General features: G+C 43.6%; 1 protein-coding gene across 3 annotated transcripts in view; it reads right to left on the bottom strand.

Annotated features, from left to right (window-relative positions):
- The window catches only part of SEC23B (SEC23 homolog B, COPII coat complex component), a 45063-nt gene that overhangs the window by 27667 nt on the left and 2305 nt on the right, over positions 1-15091 (bottom strand). For 2 of the 3 annotated variants that reach the window (XM_004270409.4, XM_004270410.4), the window contains exons 2-11: positions 14419-14642; positions 12970-13027; positions 10189-10275; positions 8600-8836; positions 8391-8476; positions 7119-7263; positions 6542-6700; positions 6064-6179; positions 3911-4034; positions 2837-2917 (exon numbers count right to left, since the gene is read on the bottom strand). In XM_004270409.4, the coding sequence (XP_004270457.1) occupies positions 2837-2917; positions 3911-4034; positions 6064-6179; positions 6542-6700; positions 7119-7263; positions 8391-8476; positions 8600-8836; positions 10189-10275; positions 12970-13027; positions 14419-14639 (1314 nt within the window). In that variant the 5' untranslated portion in view covers positions 14640-14642. Of the gene's footprint in view, positions 1-2836; positions 2918-3910; positions 4035-6063; positions 6180-6541; positions 6701-7118; positions 7264-8390; positions 8477-8599; positions 8837-10188; positions 10276-12969; positions 13028-14044; positions 14375-14418; positions 14643-15091 lie in introns of those variants that run through there. The other variant, XM_033429392.2, reaches the window with a different exon arrangement.

Here is a 15091-nt window from a genome sequence, read left to right on the forward strand (position 1 = left end):
TGGAGCGGCTGGGCCCGTGAGCCATGGCCGCTGAGCCTGCGCGTCCGGAGCCTGTGCTCCGCAACGGGAGAGGCCACAACAGTGAGAGGCCTGCGTACCGTAAAAAAAAAAAAAAAAAAAGAAAAGAAAAAGGCAGACATAAGAAAACTCTCTATCCTCCTCCTACCAGGAAGTCAGGAGCTTCTTAACCATCAAAGACAACGCTAGATGCTTATCAGTCCAGAGGCAGCACCAGAAGAATATATGTAACAACTCTTGGTAAAACAACCTTCCTTTCCCATCTGTCTCCCCCATCTGTCTACTCTTCCACAATTTGCCACCCCTAGAAGATCAAGGTCCCTTTCCTTTGTCTTGTCACTTATCTACACATTTATTGTAAAAGAACATTTATTGTTAAGATGCAACTAATCCCAAGGTCTAACTCCCTCTGAGTGACTCATCACTGAGTATATACGTGCTGTGTTGTGTGTGTGATGCACACATTAATAAACTTGTTTGTTTTTCTCCTGTTAAGCTGTGTTTCGTCAGTCTAATTTGCAGGGTCCCAGCCAATGAAACTAAGATGGGTAGAGGAAAAAGAAAAATTTCCCTCCCCTATAGCACCAACCCTCAAGCGTGGCCACAAACCCTCCAGAGTCCCACAAGCATTGTATTCTCTCACTAATACACAAATTCCTTATGTAAGCATCTACCCTGCCTTGATCAGAAGAACTGTAAATATGGAATTAGGAAATCACCAGTTTATTGTGATTCAAATACACTGATTCAGGATAATCAATGGATAACCTAAAACCATAAGGTGAAAGGCTACGGGCAAACAAGATACTCATGTTGTGCTACAATCTTGTTCAACAGATCTCCTGCTAATGGCAAAAAGGAAACGGGCCCCTGTAATTGAAGGACAGTCATCACCTCACCACAACTCAGCATGAGGTACACAGATCACTCAGGAAGCATGGGGGACAGAAAGGTTTAACCCGAATCTAATCATTCATCTAACCTCCACTTCACAGCAAATACAGCGAGGACAGAAAACAAGTCAGACGAGGAAACAAACATACGGAGACACTCAATTACAGAAGACTCCCGGCACTTGGCACTGTCTCTTCAACAGACCAACATCATCAAACAAAACAAAACAAGCAAAAAAGCCTAAATAAAATGACAGGAAGACCATCCTACATTTTAAAAGACTAAGGATATGTATTATCAAATACAATAGTGGTTAGAGAGGAAAAACAGCTGCAAATGACATCTGGAGAGAAATTAGGGAAAGAATATGACTATATGTTAGATGATATTAGGAAATCATTGTTTTCTAAGGTTTGAGAATAACGTAGAAGACCCTTGTCTTCAGAAGATGCACACCGCAACAGTGACAGACTAAGTGTCAAGACGTCTGCAACTTGCTTTCAAAGGCAAAATATTGATATGATAAAAGAATATGGCAAACAGATGAAATCAGGTAGATAATACAAATGTGGCCAAAACGAGGACAGAGGAATTATGACAAAACGTCAACGATTACCGACTCTATGTGGTGGGGATACAGACTCATTACGCTCTTCTCAAAACTTCCCTGTGTGTCTGAAAACTGTACTTTCCTCCCCTTTGCCTCCTCCACCCCCCATCCAAAAATTTCACAGCTGAAACCTACTGGATCCTGGAACAGCTGTACTAAGTTATAATACCTTCTTAGGCAGATATTAAGTCTGTGGAGAATATGCTGGAACAGGGCAGCCTCCCAAAGCCCTGCCGAGAAACAAGAGTACATGTCCCTGGGTACATGGGGGTAACGAGGGACTCGCCACAGGGGCCTGGGCAACAACCTGCCTCACCCGGAGGGTTACAGGAATATCCTCTCAAACCGCCTGCCTCTGGTAACTTCAATAAAAACTTACTCTAAGTAGTCACTAACGAGTGTTCATTGCTGATGAGGACAAAACTTCAATGGGAAAGGTGAAACCCAGTGTGGGCGTCCTGGGTACTGTTCTAAGTGCCTCACCTGGGCTGCTCGTGGACTCCTCCCAACAGTGCTGTACAGTAGGTCCCATTACTGCCTTCATTTCCCGGACAGAGATGCTGGATCCCGGAGCCATGAAGCACCTCGTCAGGGCCACACCTGCACCCTGAGCCCACGACCGACTCTCCCATCCAGCCTCACGTTGAAGAGGACGGTGAGGGAAGGACGTGACTGTGACAACCCAGCCCAGACCCACCCTGGACAGGCCTCACTGGACCAAAAGTGTATACTTGGCAGCTCAAGTGTCATCAGAGGAAGTGGGCCACCAGCAAGGCCATCTCCCCACCTAGTGAGAGCTGAACTTCGTTCCATGTACTCAAATCTGTCACTCAAGGAACACTGCTGTCTACATGCGCCACAGTGTCACCCACTGCCCAACCAGCTCAAAACGGTCTCTGCGAAGCGAGACAGAGGGAGCCCTTACAAGGGCAATAAGCACACGGGTCTGTCCCTGCAGGACTGTGCTGCACAGAACGCAACGCCTGGTAGCTCTCTGGCGCGGCCACCCAAGAAAGGGTAGTTGGGTGGGGAACATGGTCCCTACCTAGCTCCCCCGCTGTCATCTCTGACCCTAAGCAAGACACTTAACCTCTCTGAGCCTCAGCTTTCTCCTCTCTGACCGTTCAGACCAATGGATGGAAAGACAGAAATGACACTACCCCTCAGGGCTATGGGCGTCAGTGAGTTACCCCTCTCTCCTCACCACAGACACATGCCAACAGGTGACACAATGCAAGGTCATCCAGCCCCGACACGTCTAAGGGGTCAATTCCCAGGCAAAGGAGGTGAGGGTGATGGAGGAGTTTTCCTTACGTTTTCTGACACACACGGTCCTTTCACGTTCAGAGACACACAAGGGCCTATGGCTCCAGCAACCTTCAGTTCCCGCGAGGTCTGAGGCAGAATTAGATAAGAGCAGACAGTTAACAATCACCAAGAACCACCCCCTCACAAAGGACACAACTAAAACGGCAGGGTTATTATTCCACCAAGGGAAAATCCTACAGGGATTCTAGCATGCAAAAGCTTGTATATGCTTCTCCAGGGCTGCTGTGAACTGACTAAAACTTTAATAAAACCCTCCTTTAGAAATAGAGCTATCTTTGTTCCAAAGATGCAGCAGCATGTTCTGCCTTCTCAACTCTGAAATTATCGTGCACATGGAAGACAGCAATTCTACCAATACGACATTCTCCTCCTGTGCCACAAACCTGTTGTAACTAGTTACAAATGTCAATCAGGGAATATGCTGTTTTGTGTTGCTTTAAAAATACTTAATTTATGAACTCCAACACAATGACGAGGCCAACATACTCAGACTTTTAAATCTGAATTCATTTCAGCAAAGTCCATCCTTCTCCATCTTTTTAAAAAAACCTCCAACATTTGACAATGTTGTTTAAAGTTTAACCTAGATGATTTAATGATTATTGCCAATTTGCAAAGTAATATTTGCCATCATATTTTCTAACGGCCCCTTTGAATGTTTTCTCAATGACTCAGAATCAAGCGTATAGAGCGATCAGTCCCTACGTGGAAAAACAAAAGCCAAACTCACAATGCTGCCCCATTTTAGAGCGCCCTGGCTAGTCTGCAGGCAGACGCTAAACACAAACCGGTGGTTGGGTGGGCACTTAGCCCACCACCTTTGTAAGGCCTGCTCTCCCTGCAGGGAGAGCAGACATCTCATGGTTTAAAACACTGATAAATATGCAGGTCATTCTTGAGAAGAAAAGGGACAGAATGAATATACTTTGTTGGGATTATTTTGCTAGGAACTTTTTAACTTATCTTTAGATGCCCGTGTCCTGAGGGTGAGGCTCCCCCAACTATGACTACTAAGTAAGAAGACTATTCTTTCATTAAGGTTTTAGAAATCTATTCTACCTTTACTTCCAATGTAGCACCAAATGCCATTCGGAAATTGCCATTAAAATCTTTACTAAAAATTCTTTGGAATGTCTGCTTGAAGAGAGAAGTGTTGAAAGAATCTCCCATCACCATGTGGCCTCTAGGAAAGAAAAAAGGAAAAAGAAAGTGAACCTTTAGGATGACTCAAAGCCATTCAGATGCTTCCTGGGTATTTATGAACAATTATTTTAGAGAAGAAGAAAAAAGCAAGCATGTCCACAGAGGTGCTACTGATCACTTACTAATAATGGAAAACAGCCAGTTCAATTTGTACTCAAGAAAGACACTATTTTTAAAACATTAAACATAGAATTCTTTAGAACAGTGCTGTATCTTGATCACTGTGGTGGTGATACAAACCTATAGAGAGGATAACAATTTCAAAGAACTAGACGTGCACACAGATTTTTAAAAATGAGTGCATGTACAGACTGGTGAGAGCCAAGTACGGTCCGTGATGTATCAATAGTTAACTGTGCTATACCAAGTCAGTTTCCTGGTTCTGACATGGTGCTGTATTTATGTAAGATGCTACCACTGGGAGATGCTAGATGAAAAGTATGGACAGACTTCACTGTACTATTTTTGCAATTTCTTGTGAATCTGTTAACTGTTTCAAAAATTAAAAATTTAAAAAAATAAATGATGATATAATCTGGATAAGGTGTGACTAGTCCCAAGGAAACAAAGACTGTGATCTTCCTTGAAGATAATGGACCCCATAACACAGCCCAGGGTCACCTCGCCTTTGCTGGAAGTCATCACAAATGGTTGGCTCACTTCAAGCCATCAACTGAAACCTCTAAGTCTTTTTTTTTTTCAGTGTCACTGTTCACACATTTCCCCGATACTATAGTTGTGCAACAGGTGATGTGCCCTAAATACTGTCACTCAGGGGTCAAAGGCCTCACTGAAAGTGTGAGGGAAGTGCTGGTCCCTCTCCAGAAGAGAGACACATACACGTGAACTCTGGTGTATAAGAAGCTCGGGGGTGTTCACAAACACATGGAAGTTTTCCTGTGATGTTTCACGACAAGAACTCCCGCAGGGCACTGGGGGGAGTCCAGCGTATTAAGTGAACTCAGCGGCACAGCCAGGCCAGCATCACTGGTCCTCTATCATCTCATGCGCCTGCTGGTCCCCAGGACAGCTGCAGATGACGAGGGTTCTACCCCGTCCCCTTTACTCAGTGAGGACCCGCAGCACCACCTGGGAGCTCCTTATAAATGCAGAACACCAGGCCCACCCACAGCTCTCTGCCACTGCTTTTCCAGCTGCGTGTGAACAAGACCCCAGGGGACTTGCACACAAATGCAGGTTCTCCAGACGCTGTCTGTGTTCAGGCATGCCTGGAGCGCACACGGGCCGCACCAGTGCTTCTCAAACTCTGTTCCACGTCAGAAATGCTCGGGAACTTTAAATATGCTGATGCCCAGGCCAGGCACCATGCTAATTAAATCCGACTTTAGGAACAAGACCCAGACCAAAAGTAGTTTTGAATGTTCCCGGGTGATTCTGATGTTGCAGCACCTTCAGCCTAGTGGTGCCATAGGTGGTTCTCACCAGAATCCCCGGAGAGCTTGTTAAAACCCACCACCAGGCTGCATCCTCAGCCTCTGATTCAGGAGGTCTGGGGTGAGGCTCGAGCGTGCCCATGGGCCCCAAAGGCAGTTGGCTGGGCACCATCCCGCTTTGAAGACTTGGGCTCCCAGCCCGCCCTGCACCGCACCCTCCAGGCTGAGCGAGTACCGGCTGTCATGAGGTGCAGTTACTAAGCCAGGTGAGGGGGCTCCTAATTGCTCTAGCATTCAGCCTATTTCCCCCCTTCTCACAAGGAAGTGCTGAAGGCCACATACTCCATGCTTGCTTTCCTGCCTTGGTGTCTGCAACAACTCTAAGAAATTAAGTTACTCTGACACGACAAGTTCACAGTGAACCCTGACCTCCTTCTGATCACAGCTTCTTCCTCCAAGAGGCCCACAAACCCTCCCCAGGCACCGAAACTGCAGCCCAGAGCCACCTGAACGCTCATCTGAGCCAGCCTTGGCCATTCCCACGGTTCCATCACTCAAGTCTCATTCCATAGAATAAGTACTCTCACTTTTCCCAGGGGTTCACTGTCCACATACCCAGTAAGGTTTGTGCAGCACTTCATCTCCAGAAGTCCAGTCTGATCAAGGGCACAAGCGTAAATATCAACGCAGTGACCGTTTGCAGCAGCTCGGTTAGCAAGCATCTCATAGTGCTGCAAAGAGAGAAAAGTTACCTTTATGGAACAGCAACATCACTCACTAGGCGTGCCTTACCGCACCAAAGGGATGTGATCAAAGAGAGGAATGTGGAGACAGTTTCTCTCATAACATCCAAATAAAATAAAACTGCAGTTTTCAGTCTCAAAACACTTTTAGCAGTTTTAGGGCCACCCACTCTAACCAAGGTCTCAGAACTAGGACAGATACTTAACATCAGCCGAGATCTGGAAGGTCATCTCAGCAAGAGGTACTCACTGACCACAAAGCATGGCCTCAGCAGAGCAGCTGTCACTCCAGGGCAACCCAAACCCCACCTGGGTGACCACACTTACAGCCTTGAGCCAGGAGCACCTACCTTGGTTGCCTTTTTCATGAAGCGGGCGTTATCTTTCTCAATATCGTGCCAGGAACGAATAGGAACCTTTAGCTCATCTCCAACCACCATGCCAGGTCCTTGGGTAGGGGGACCCCCAATAAACAGCATAATCCTGGCTCCCGTGTTTGGAAAAGTGCCCTAAAGCAGTAAGTGGCAGCATTTTAGGAACATACAGCCCACCCCAAGCATGTTTCTCACAGAAATGCTCCAAATGTGAGTTGTCCTCAGCTGTCTTGACTGCTGATGATACTGCAGCAAAACGCAGATGACGCTGCCGAGAAGCAGCTTCTCTCTTCCAACCTGAGGGTCTGGCACACTTTTCTTTCCTGTGATCCTGGTGCCCTAATGGCCTTGTGTTTCTCATGAAAACTTTTTGTATTTTCAAAACACCAAGGGCTCCTTCAGTGTGGATAATAATAATCATTGAACCACGTTCTGATAAATTAACACTGCCAGCTGACTGCGGTCACAGCTGATTTTTCAGACAAGGCCAACAAACACACCTTCTGTGAGAAAGCTTGTGTGGTCCGATAGGTCCCAGTAAATTCTGAGTTACCTCCAACAAGCCAACAGCAATGGACAAAGCAACACCAGTGGATCGCAACGGTCTCTTCCCCTGAGGTACGGGCCATGGGTCCCTCTGCAGCTCCCCAAGAAGATCAGTGAGGTTCATGTCGATCTTGTGAATGGGCTGCAGAAATCTGCATGATATTGAATGGACACGTCAAGCCTGATTTAATAAAGTACTCTGGTCTTCAGCCTGCATGACACATAGTTACTGCTCTTCAAAATAAGTATCAGAGTACAAAAAACGTGCAGTTTTTTTTTTTTCCTTCAAAGTTGTCTCTAACTACAGGGCTTCCCTGGTGGCGCAGTGGTTAAGAGTCCGCCTGCCGATGCAGGGGACACGGGTTCATGCCCCGGTCCGGGAGGATCCCACATGCCGTGGAGCAGCTGGGCCCGTGAGCCATGGCTGCTGAGCCTGCGCGTCCAGAACCTGTCCTCCGCAACGGGAGAGGCCACGACACTAAGAGGCCCACGTACAGCAAAAAAAAAAAAAGTCTCTAACTACAAACACAAAAAACTCAAAGCAATTTTATTCAAGAATGTCATTTAAAGCCTAGTATATAGCAATCTGCATATGTAGCATGGAAAAAAAATCAATTTCAAATAGGAGCAAATCAGTTTAATTAAATTTTAAGCAGCAAAACCCTAAAGACATGCTAACATGAACTCAGTCCATGTAAGGTTCATGGACGTGGACAATCTTCATCGTTCTGAAGACTCCATTTGCGTTTCTCTTGAACCTTGGGAGTCATACAGGGAGGAACACCAGTTTCTTAGAGAAGAGGCTGTGCCAGGCATGTCAGCAAAGCATGTTATCATGTTTGCCAACTGTTAACCCAGCCTTGGGCAGCCCTAGGAGCACAGCGGGCCAATCTCAGGCTTGTTAGAGGACACCCAACAGAAGCCTTTTCAGTTTCCCCAGCTTTACTTAAGAATCAAAAAGGACAAGAACCATGTATCTAATAAGAGGGGAATGACTGCGTACAGTGGTCTCAAAATCTCTGTGATGATACAAGTCTAACCAGGAAAAATATTTTGAGCAAATCTGCCCCACATGTATATGTGTGTGTATATATATATTTATATATTAACTTAGTTATAAATTTTAAACATACACTGACTTGTCATGTTTGTTATTAAACATTAAATATTGGTTAGCCTGAGTCTTTTTTTCCCCTCTAAAAATAAAAAACAAAAGCTCTCCTGCTGTCCCTCCCTCCCGCCCACAGCCGCCGCTGTGCATGTGCACATCCAAGCTCACCTGCTGGAAATGGAAGGGTGCTCCTGTGGCTGTGCCGGGCGCGCTGGGTGCACGGGCACGGCAGGCTTGGTCAGGCCCAGCATGTCCTACACAAACCAGAAAGACTCATTTCCCTTAACACTACAAGTGAATGACATTTTTTTCCCTTTTTCCTAAGGAATTTTTAAGAAACATCCCTGGTCCTGCTTGGGGACAAGCAAGGCACTAACCTGTATCTGCTTTGCAGTTAAATCCTTCGTCCCCCGGAAGACATAACTCTTGGAAATCCCCTCACAGCTGAGTTCATGGACCTGCACCATCCTCCCAAACGTGATCAAGCCCACCAGCGCATCTGGAGGAAGGAGACTCAGGGACATCTGCAGGGATTCCTTGAGTGCCTGGAGGTCATCTTCTTCCAGGCACGTGTCCACCACGTAGAGAAAGATCAGAGGGGACTGAGCACCTCGCTTTATGCAAAGAAAAACAGCACAATGATCAGTATACAAATAGACATAACCAGCTCTTTTTAAAGCAAAACAAGGGAGTTCCCTGGCGATCCACTGGTTAGGACTCCACGCTTTCACTATCGGGGCCCAGGTTCAATCCCTGGTCGGAGATCTAAGATCCTCCAAGCCACATGGCTCAGCCAAAAAAAAGCAAAACAAGTTATGTAAGTAACAAGTCTTTATTTATACTGACTGTCAGGGATAAGAATATCGAAACAAACCTCTACTTACTTCATTAAACGACAAGTTTTATAAAAACAAACTAGACGTAAAGACTACTTTATATCCAACAATTTATTCCACATTTTTGAACGCCAGGCATTGTTCCAGGTCCTGCGATACCTCAGCGAACCAAAAGGCCAGAGATCCCTGCCTGCCTCAGGAGCTAACTTTCCGGAACAGAGAAAGGGGGAGGGATTGTGAAGGCCGGGCATGGGGGTGGGGGGGCAGGGAGGCTCCACCATTAAATGGGAGGTCAGGGCAGCCTTATTAAGAAAGTAACATTTGAGCAAAAACCTGGAGGAGAAGGAGCGAGCAATACAGATACAGGGGAGAAAGCTCTAGCCTGAGGAAAAGCCAGAGCAAAGGCCCAGGGCCACGTCTGTTCCCAGCACGCTTGAGCAAAGTCAAGGAGGCCCATTTGGCTGAACGAGGACCCTAAAAGAAGCTGAGGTCAGAGGGGTAACACGGCCAGCTCACACAAAACTCTGAAGACTATTACTCCAGGTGAAAAGGGAGCCATTTTCGCCACTGGAGGTTTCTGAACACAGACCTAATGTGATGTTTTTAAAGGGTTACCCTGGCTGCTGGGTGAAGAATAAAACATAAGTGGGCAAGGGTAAAGTCAGGGCGAAGAGCTAAGAGACTGCCCCAATAATTCAAGTGAGAGGTGGGGGCTGGCCCAGGACAGGAGCTGTGGGGAGAAAGAAGTGGCTGGATTCTGGATCAACTGTAAATATCGACTGCAAGGGATTTCCTAACAGATTAGATATGGGATGTGAGAAAAAGAGAGACGTCAAGGATGAATCTAAGATTTCTAAGCTGAACAACTAGAAGATGGGGTACCATCAACTGAGACGGACAAGGCTGTGGAGGGCGGGTTTTGAACTGAATCAGTGCTACCTTTTTGGTACCCTTCTATGGAGACAGGAAAACGATGCCATCACACGTGCACACGTACCATGACCTAATGTTCAGGATCCTGGGGGCCTCACAGCTTTAAATCGTCCAGACAGGCAAGAGACACGGAAGATAAAGTATTTCAAAAGAAGCTCAATTTAACACTGCTCCTTAAATGCACAGCAAACAATTACCTGTATCACGTACTCAACTGTAGAAAACTGGGGCATCAATTCAGCAGGCTGATTCACCTCAGATATGCCTGCATAAGCCGGAGGAAACTGAAGAGAAGAAAACAAAGCAATGCTTCATGAGGGCTGAAAGATACATTATGCCTTTTATTTTCCATTTATGAAAATAGTTAATGACCACATATTAATTCTGAAAGCACAAAATGTAGAACATGTTACTAAAATACAAAAATCAGAATTTAAGAGACTTCCCTGGTGGTCCAGTGGGTAAGACTGTGTGCTCCCAATGCAGGGGGCCCAGGTTCAATCCCTGATCGGGGAACAAGATTCTGCATGCATGCCGCAACTAAAAGTTCTCATGCCGCAACTAAAGATCCTGCATTCTGCAACTAAGACCTGGGGCATCAATCAATCAATCAATCAATCATTTTTTAATCAGAATTTAAAATCCATAACCCTGTTCTATATCTATATCACACTGGAACTTTTTCTTAATGCAGTTTTAGGTTATCGTGTAACTTCTAAATCATCAAAACACACACTATTAAAAACAATTTCCAAATTGTTGCCCTGTAAATTAAGGGCTGAAATTTTAGCTGTCTCATCAATAATCTACATGGAAGACTAAAGCTTTTATTTGGGTTTACTACTCTAGTTGTTATCAATAAAGTAATACATGTTAATTGTAGAAAAACTGGCAAGTACAAGAAAAATGTAAGATAAAAGATACAAACCCCCCGTGTTCCTATCACCCAGAGGCAGCTACTGTCAACATCTCGGTGTATTTCCTTCCACACTTTTTCTACCTTAAGCACAGCTGAGGTCACCTTATACACACAATTTTGCAACCTGCTTTTTGGTGCTTAACATAATGTCATAGGTGTTTTGTTTTTTCTCTACAAACATTTTAAATTTGTAGCTTGTACATTGATTTTTTTCCCCCAAACTTTAAAAATCGTGGTAAATTTTACCATCTTAATCTTTTTTCAGTGTACAGTTCAGTGGTCTTAAATACACTCATAATGTTGTGCACCCATTTCCACCATCCATCTCCAGAACTTCTTTCATCTTGCAAAACTGAAACTCTGAACCTGTTAAACAGTAACTCCCCATCACCCCCACCCAGCCCCTGGCAACCACCTCTCTACCTTCTCTTTCTATGAATTTGACCGCTCCAAGTACCTCATACAAGGGGGATCATACAGTATTTGTCTTTTGTGACTGGCTTATTTCACTCAGTAATATTATTAAGGTTCGATCACGTAGCATAAGTCAGAACACCTTGCATTTTAAGGCTATTAATATTGCATTGAACATACAGACCACATTTGCTTATCCATTCACCCGTCAGCAGACACTCAGATCAGTTGCTATGTTTTAGCTATTGTGAATAATACTGCTATGAACATGAGTGTGTAAGTATGTCTTCAAGACCCTGCTTTCAGTTCCTTTGGGTATATATCCAGAAGTGGGAATGCTGGACTATTTGGTTAACATCACTAATGAATAATACTGCTAGGAACATGAGTGTTTAAGTATCTCTTCAAGACCCCACTTTCAGTTCTTTTGGGTATATATCCGGAAGTGGGAATACTGGACCATTTGGTAAACATCACTAATAATTAGTGACGATGAGTATCTTTTTATGTGCTTAGTGGCCATCTGTCTATCGTCTTTGGAGAAATATCTATTCAAGTCCTTTGTCCATTTCTGAGTTGGGCTTTCCTGTTGCTGTTGAGTATTAGGAGTTCTCTATATATTCTGAATATTAATCCCTTATTAGACACATGATTTGCAAATATTTTCACCCATCCTATGGGTTGGACTTTTACTCTGTTGACATTGTCTTTAGATGCCTTATAATTTTAACAATAAATTACATTAAACAGACATCAATTCTGAATATAACAGGGTGTAGGAATGTTTTTAAGATCTGCAATTACTCTGAATCGCCCAGGGAGACAAATCTTGTACGGTATCTGCTTCTAATTCCCAAGACTACACTTAAAAGTCATCAACTGCACACTGGTCTCTTCACCACTGGACTCGGTGTGTGCTATCTGAGAATGAGACTGTTAATTATGATCAAATATAAGAATAAACAAGTGGATGTTATTAATATCTTAAGATATGCTAGAGTACTATATATTATGTTGGGCATAATTATTTTCTAACAGCTTTATTGAGGTATAGTTTATATACCATAAAATTCACCCATTTTAAATGTACAATTGAATGATTTTTAGTAAATGCACAGAATTGTGCAATAACCACCATAATCCACTTTTTGAACATTTCCTCCATAGGCACAGTTCATTTCAAAGAAAAGTCTCTCTCATCATTTGTGAGCTCCTAGTTTAGTAGTTAAAAATGTTTAAATCAAAACAAGATCAACTTGATCCTGAAAGTTAGGAAGATCGAAAATGAAAATCCAGTAACGTACACTATCCAATTAGAATAAACTGAAATCAAATGTAATATAAACACCTTATCTGTTTTCTAGGGTAACGTACTCAGTACTTACAGAAAACCTATTTGAAAAAAAAAAAAGGAAATCTATGTCCCATCCACAGCAAAGACAAAGACTCATATAATGAAACTGAATGACCATTCAAAACAAAAATCACATATGTTCAACATTCAATATTAGGCTTAAGAAATATCACCTTGACAGGTGCCCTGTGCCAGAGCAGACACAAATTCAACCTCATTTAATTTTTTTCAGAGTAGGACAACTAAAGTGAAACACAGGAAATACTTGTAAAATAATTACAGTTCACATACCTGATTTCTTTGGAAACAGAAATTACAAGCCCAAAGCTTTGCTCGATAATCAACCTGACTGTGAGAAAAATAAATATTACAACCAGATACCGTTTTCATTTTTAAGGTAGAAAGCATTTAAGTGTAAACTTCTTGTTCAGTAAATCGCACGGATGTGTGTTCAGGTGTGGGTGCCTCAATGGAGGAAGGTATGCAACACATTCTCTGCAGCTAGAGTTCTGGCTGCTGAGTGCACCGAAAGGCTCCTTCAAGCAGCAACAATGAACAACTACTAAATCCTTTTTGCTCTTTTCCGATTTCCTAGATAATATTTAGAAATTCATGAGTTATAAAAATTATAGGTTATTTCCTTTTGCCCTGTTATCTAAACATACTCTTTATGATTTTTCTAATGTCTTTATTGTTCAAATATATGAAACTATGAAATTTTAATACTAAAAGGACATTTAACACACAGGAAAAACAACGCAGACTTTAACCACACTTAGTTCACCTGAAGAAGTTGAGCAGAATGCTTCTGGGTTGATACACTTCCTAGAACTGGTTCAAGATAATGCTTTATAGTTGCTTTCCCCCGCTTTCTACATTTAGAAAATTAACGATCAGCTATTATTTTAAAAGAGCAGCAGCATCTTATACATGGGTACACCAAGTAAGAGCAAGGAGAATGAAGTAAAAAATGTTCCCTCATATAAAAATTTTATCTTTTAAAGAGTATTTATGACACTCTTCACTTGCTTAAAAATTCTTTCAAAGAGTGCCCACGTTTAAGAGAGCTATCAAAGGTCACCATTTCAGGCACAAAAAAGTTACACTTAGGGCTTCCCTGGTGGCGCAGTGGTTCAGAGTCCGCCTGCCGATGCAGGGGACATGGGTTCGTACCCCGGTCCGGGAGAATCCCACATGCCGCGGAGCGGCTGGGCCCGTGAGCCATGGCCGCTGAGCCTGCGCGTCCGGAGCCTGTGCTCCGCCACAGGAGAGGCCACAACAGTGAGAGGCCTGCATACCGCAAAAAATTTAAAAATTCCACTTAACAATAAAATCATCAAGAGTTCAAATTTCTTCTGCCTATTACCTCTTCCTGCCATACAGCATCACCATACCAGGTAGGTACAACAAAACTCTCTAAAGCTTTTGGATATTTTTTGGAAAATGCTTTGAAAGGCACCAATAAAATCAATAGTTAAGGCAAAAGCAAACTGAAAATCAGAAAAACAAAAAATTACAAATCCTTTCCCTCTACCTCCACCTCGTTCCCATAAATTCTAATTCTATGTGGAATATCAGGCCAGGGAGACTTCCACAAGCATTCATCACCTAAGACTCTCACCATTTACTACTCATCTCAAATTTGACATCTTGCCCAACTGAGTCACTTTTAGGAGAATCACGGGAAAGTCATAATTTACTGTATTCATCATTTTTGCTAGTTGTTAAAAGAATTCATACCAAAGTGGATTGAGAATGGCTTTGCAAGTTGGCCTGCTGCAAAGCACTGGTTCATACTGTACAGGGGGCAGGTCTGGACGTTCTTTCAAAGGAGTAAGGATACAAGCCAGGGGAACAACCATTCTTGTAGCCTCGAGACGGCTGGAAGGCCACACATTCCAACTAAAACGCACGCCATCGCGTTCTTCATTCTGCTGAATGAATTCCAGGTATGTTGCCATTGTCTAAAAAAAAAAAAAAGACACTAAAGATAAAGTTTAATCGTATGTGAAATTCTCAGCTGAACTTCAAAAAAAGATGACCACCTAACGCCACGTTTCTTAAACACTTAGTCTGGAAGAACCTGTCACTGGAGGATGACAACATCTCACTTCTCTCTGACCCCCCAAGAGCCAATTAACTTCACAGCTACCTCTCCCATTCCTTTCTCAACCCTCCTTTCTAGTCCTTAAAAAAATAAAAGGGGCGGAAGGTTTACCATCATTTGGTCATCCCTAAGCTGCATGTAGGTGAATAATAGTAATTTAAATCTCCTCTTAGATCACAGATCATCTCAGCCAAGCCAATTTCAGCCCCGTGCTCAAGGGTTAAGTCTCAAACCCTGTTTCAGCATCCAGCTACCTTCCTCCCTGACTCGCTTTCCTCCTTGCTCTATTCGAGTAAATACTGTAGT

This window comes from Orcinus orca, chromosome 16 (genome assembly GCF_937001465.1).
Source record: "Orcinus orca chromosome 16, mOrcOrc1.1, whole genome shotgun sequence".
NCBI classification, from domain to species: Eukaryota; Metazoa; Chordata; class Mammalia; order Artiodactyla; family Delphinidae; genus Orcinus; species Orcinus orca.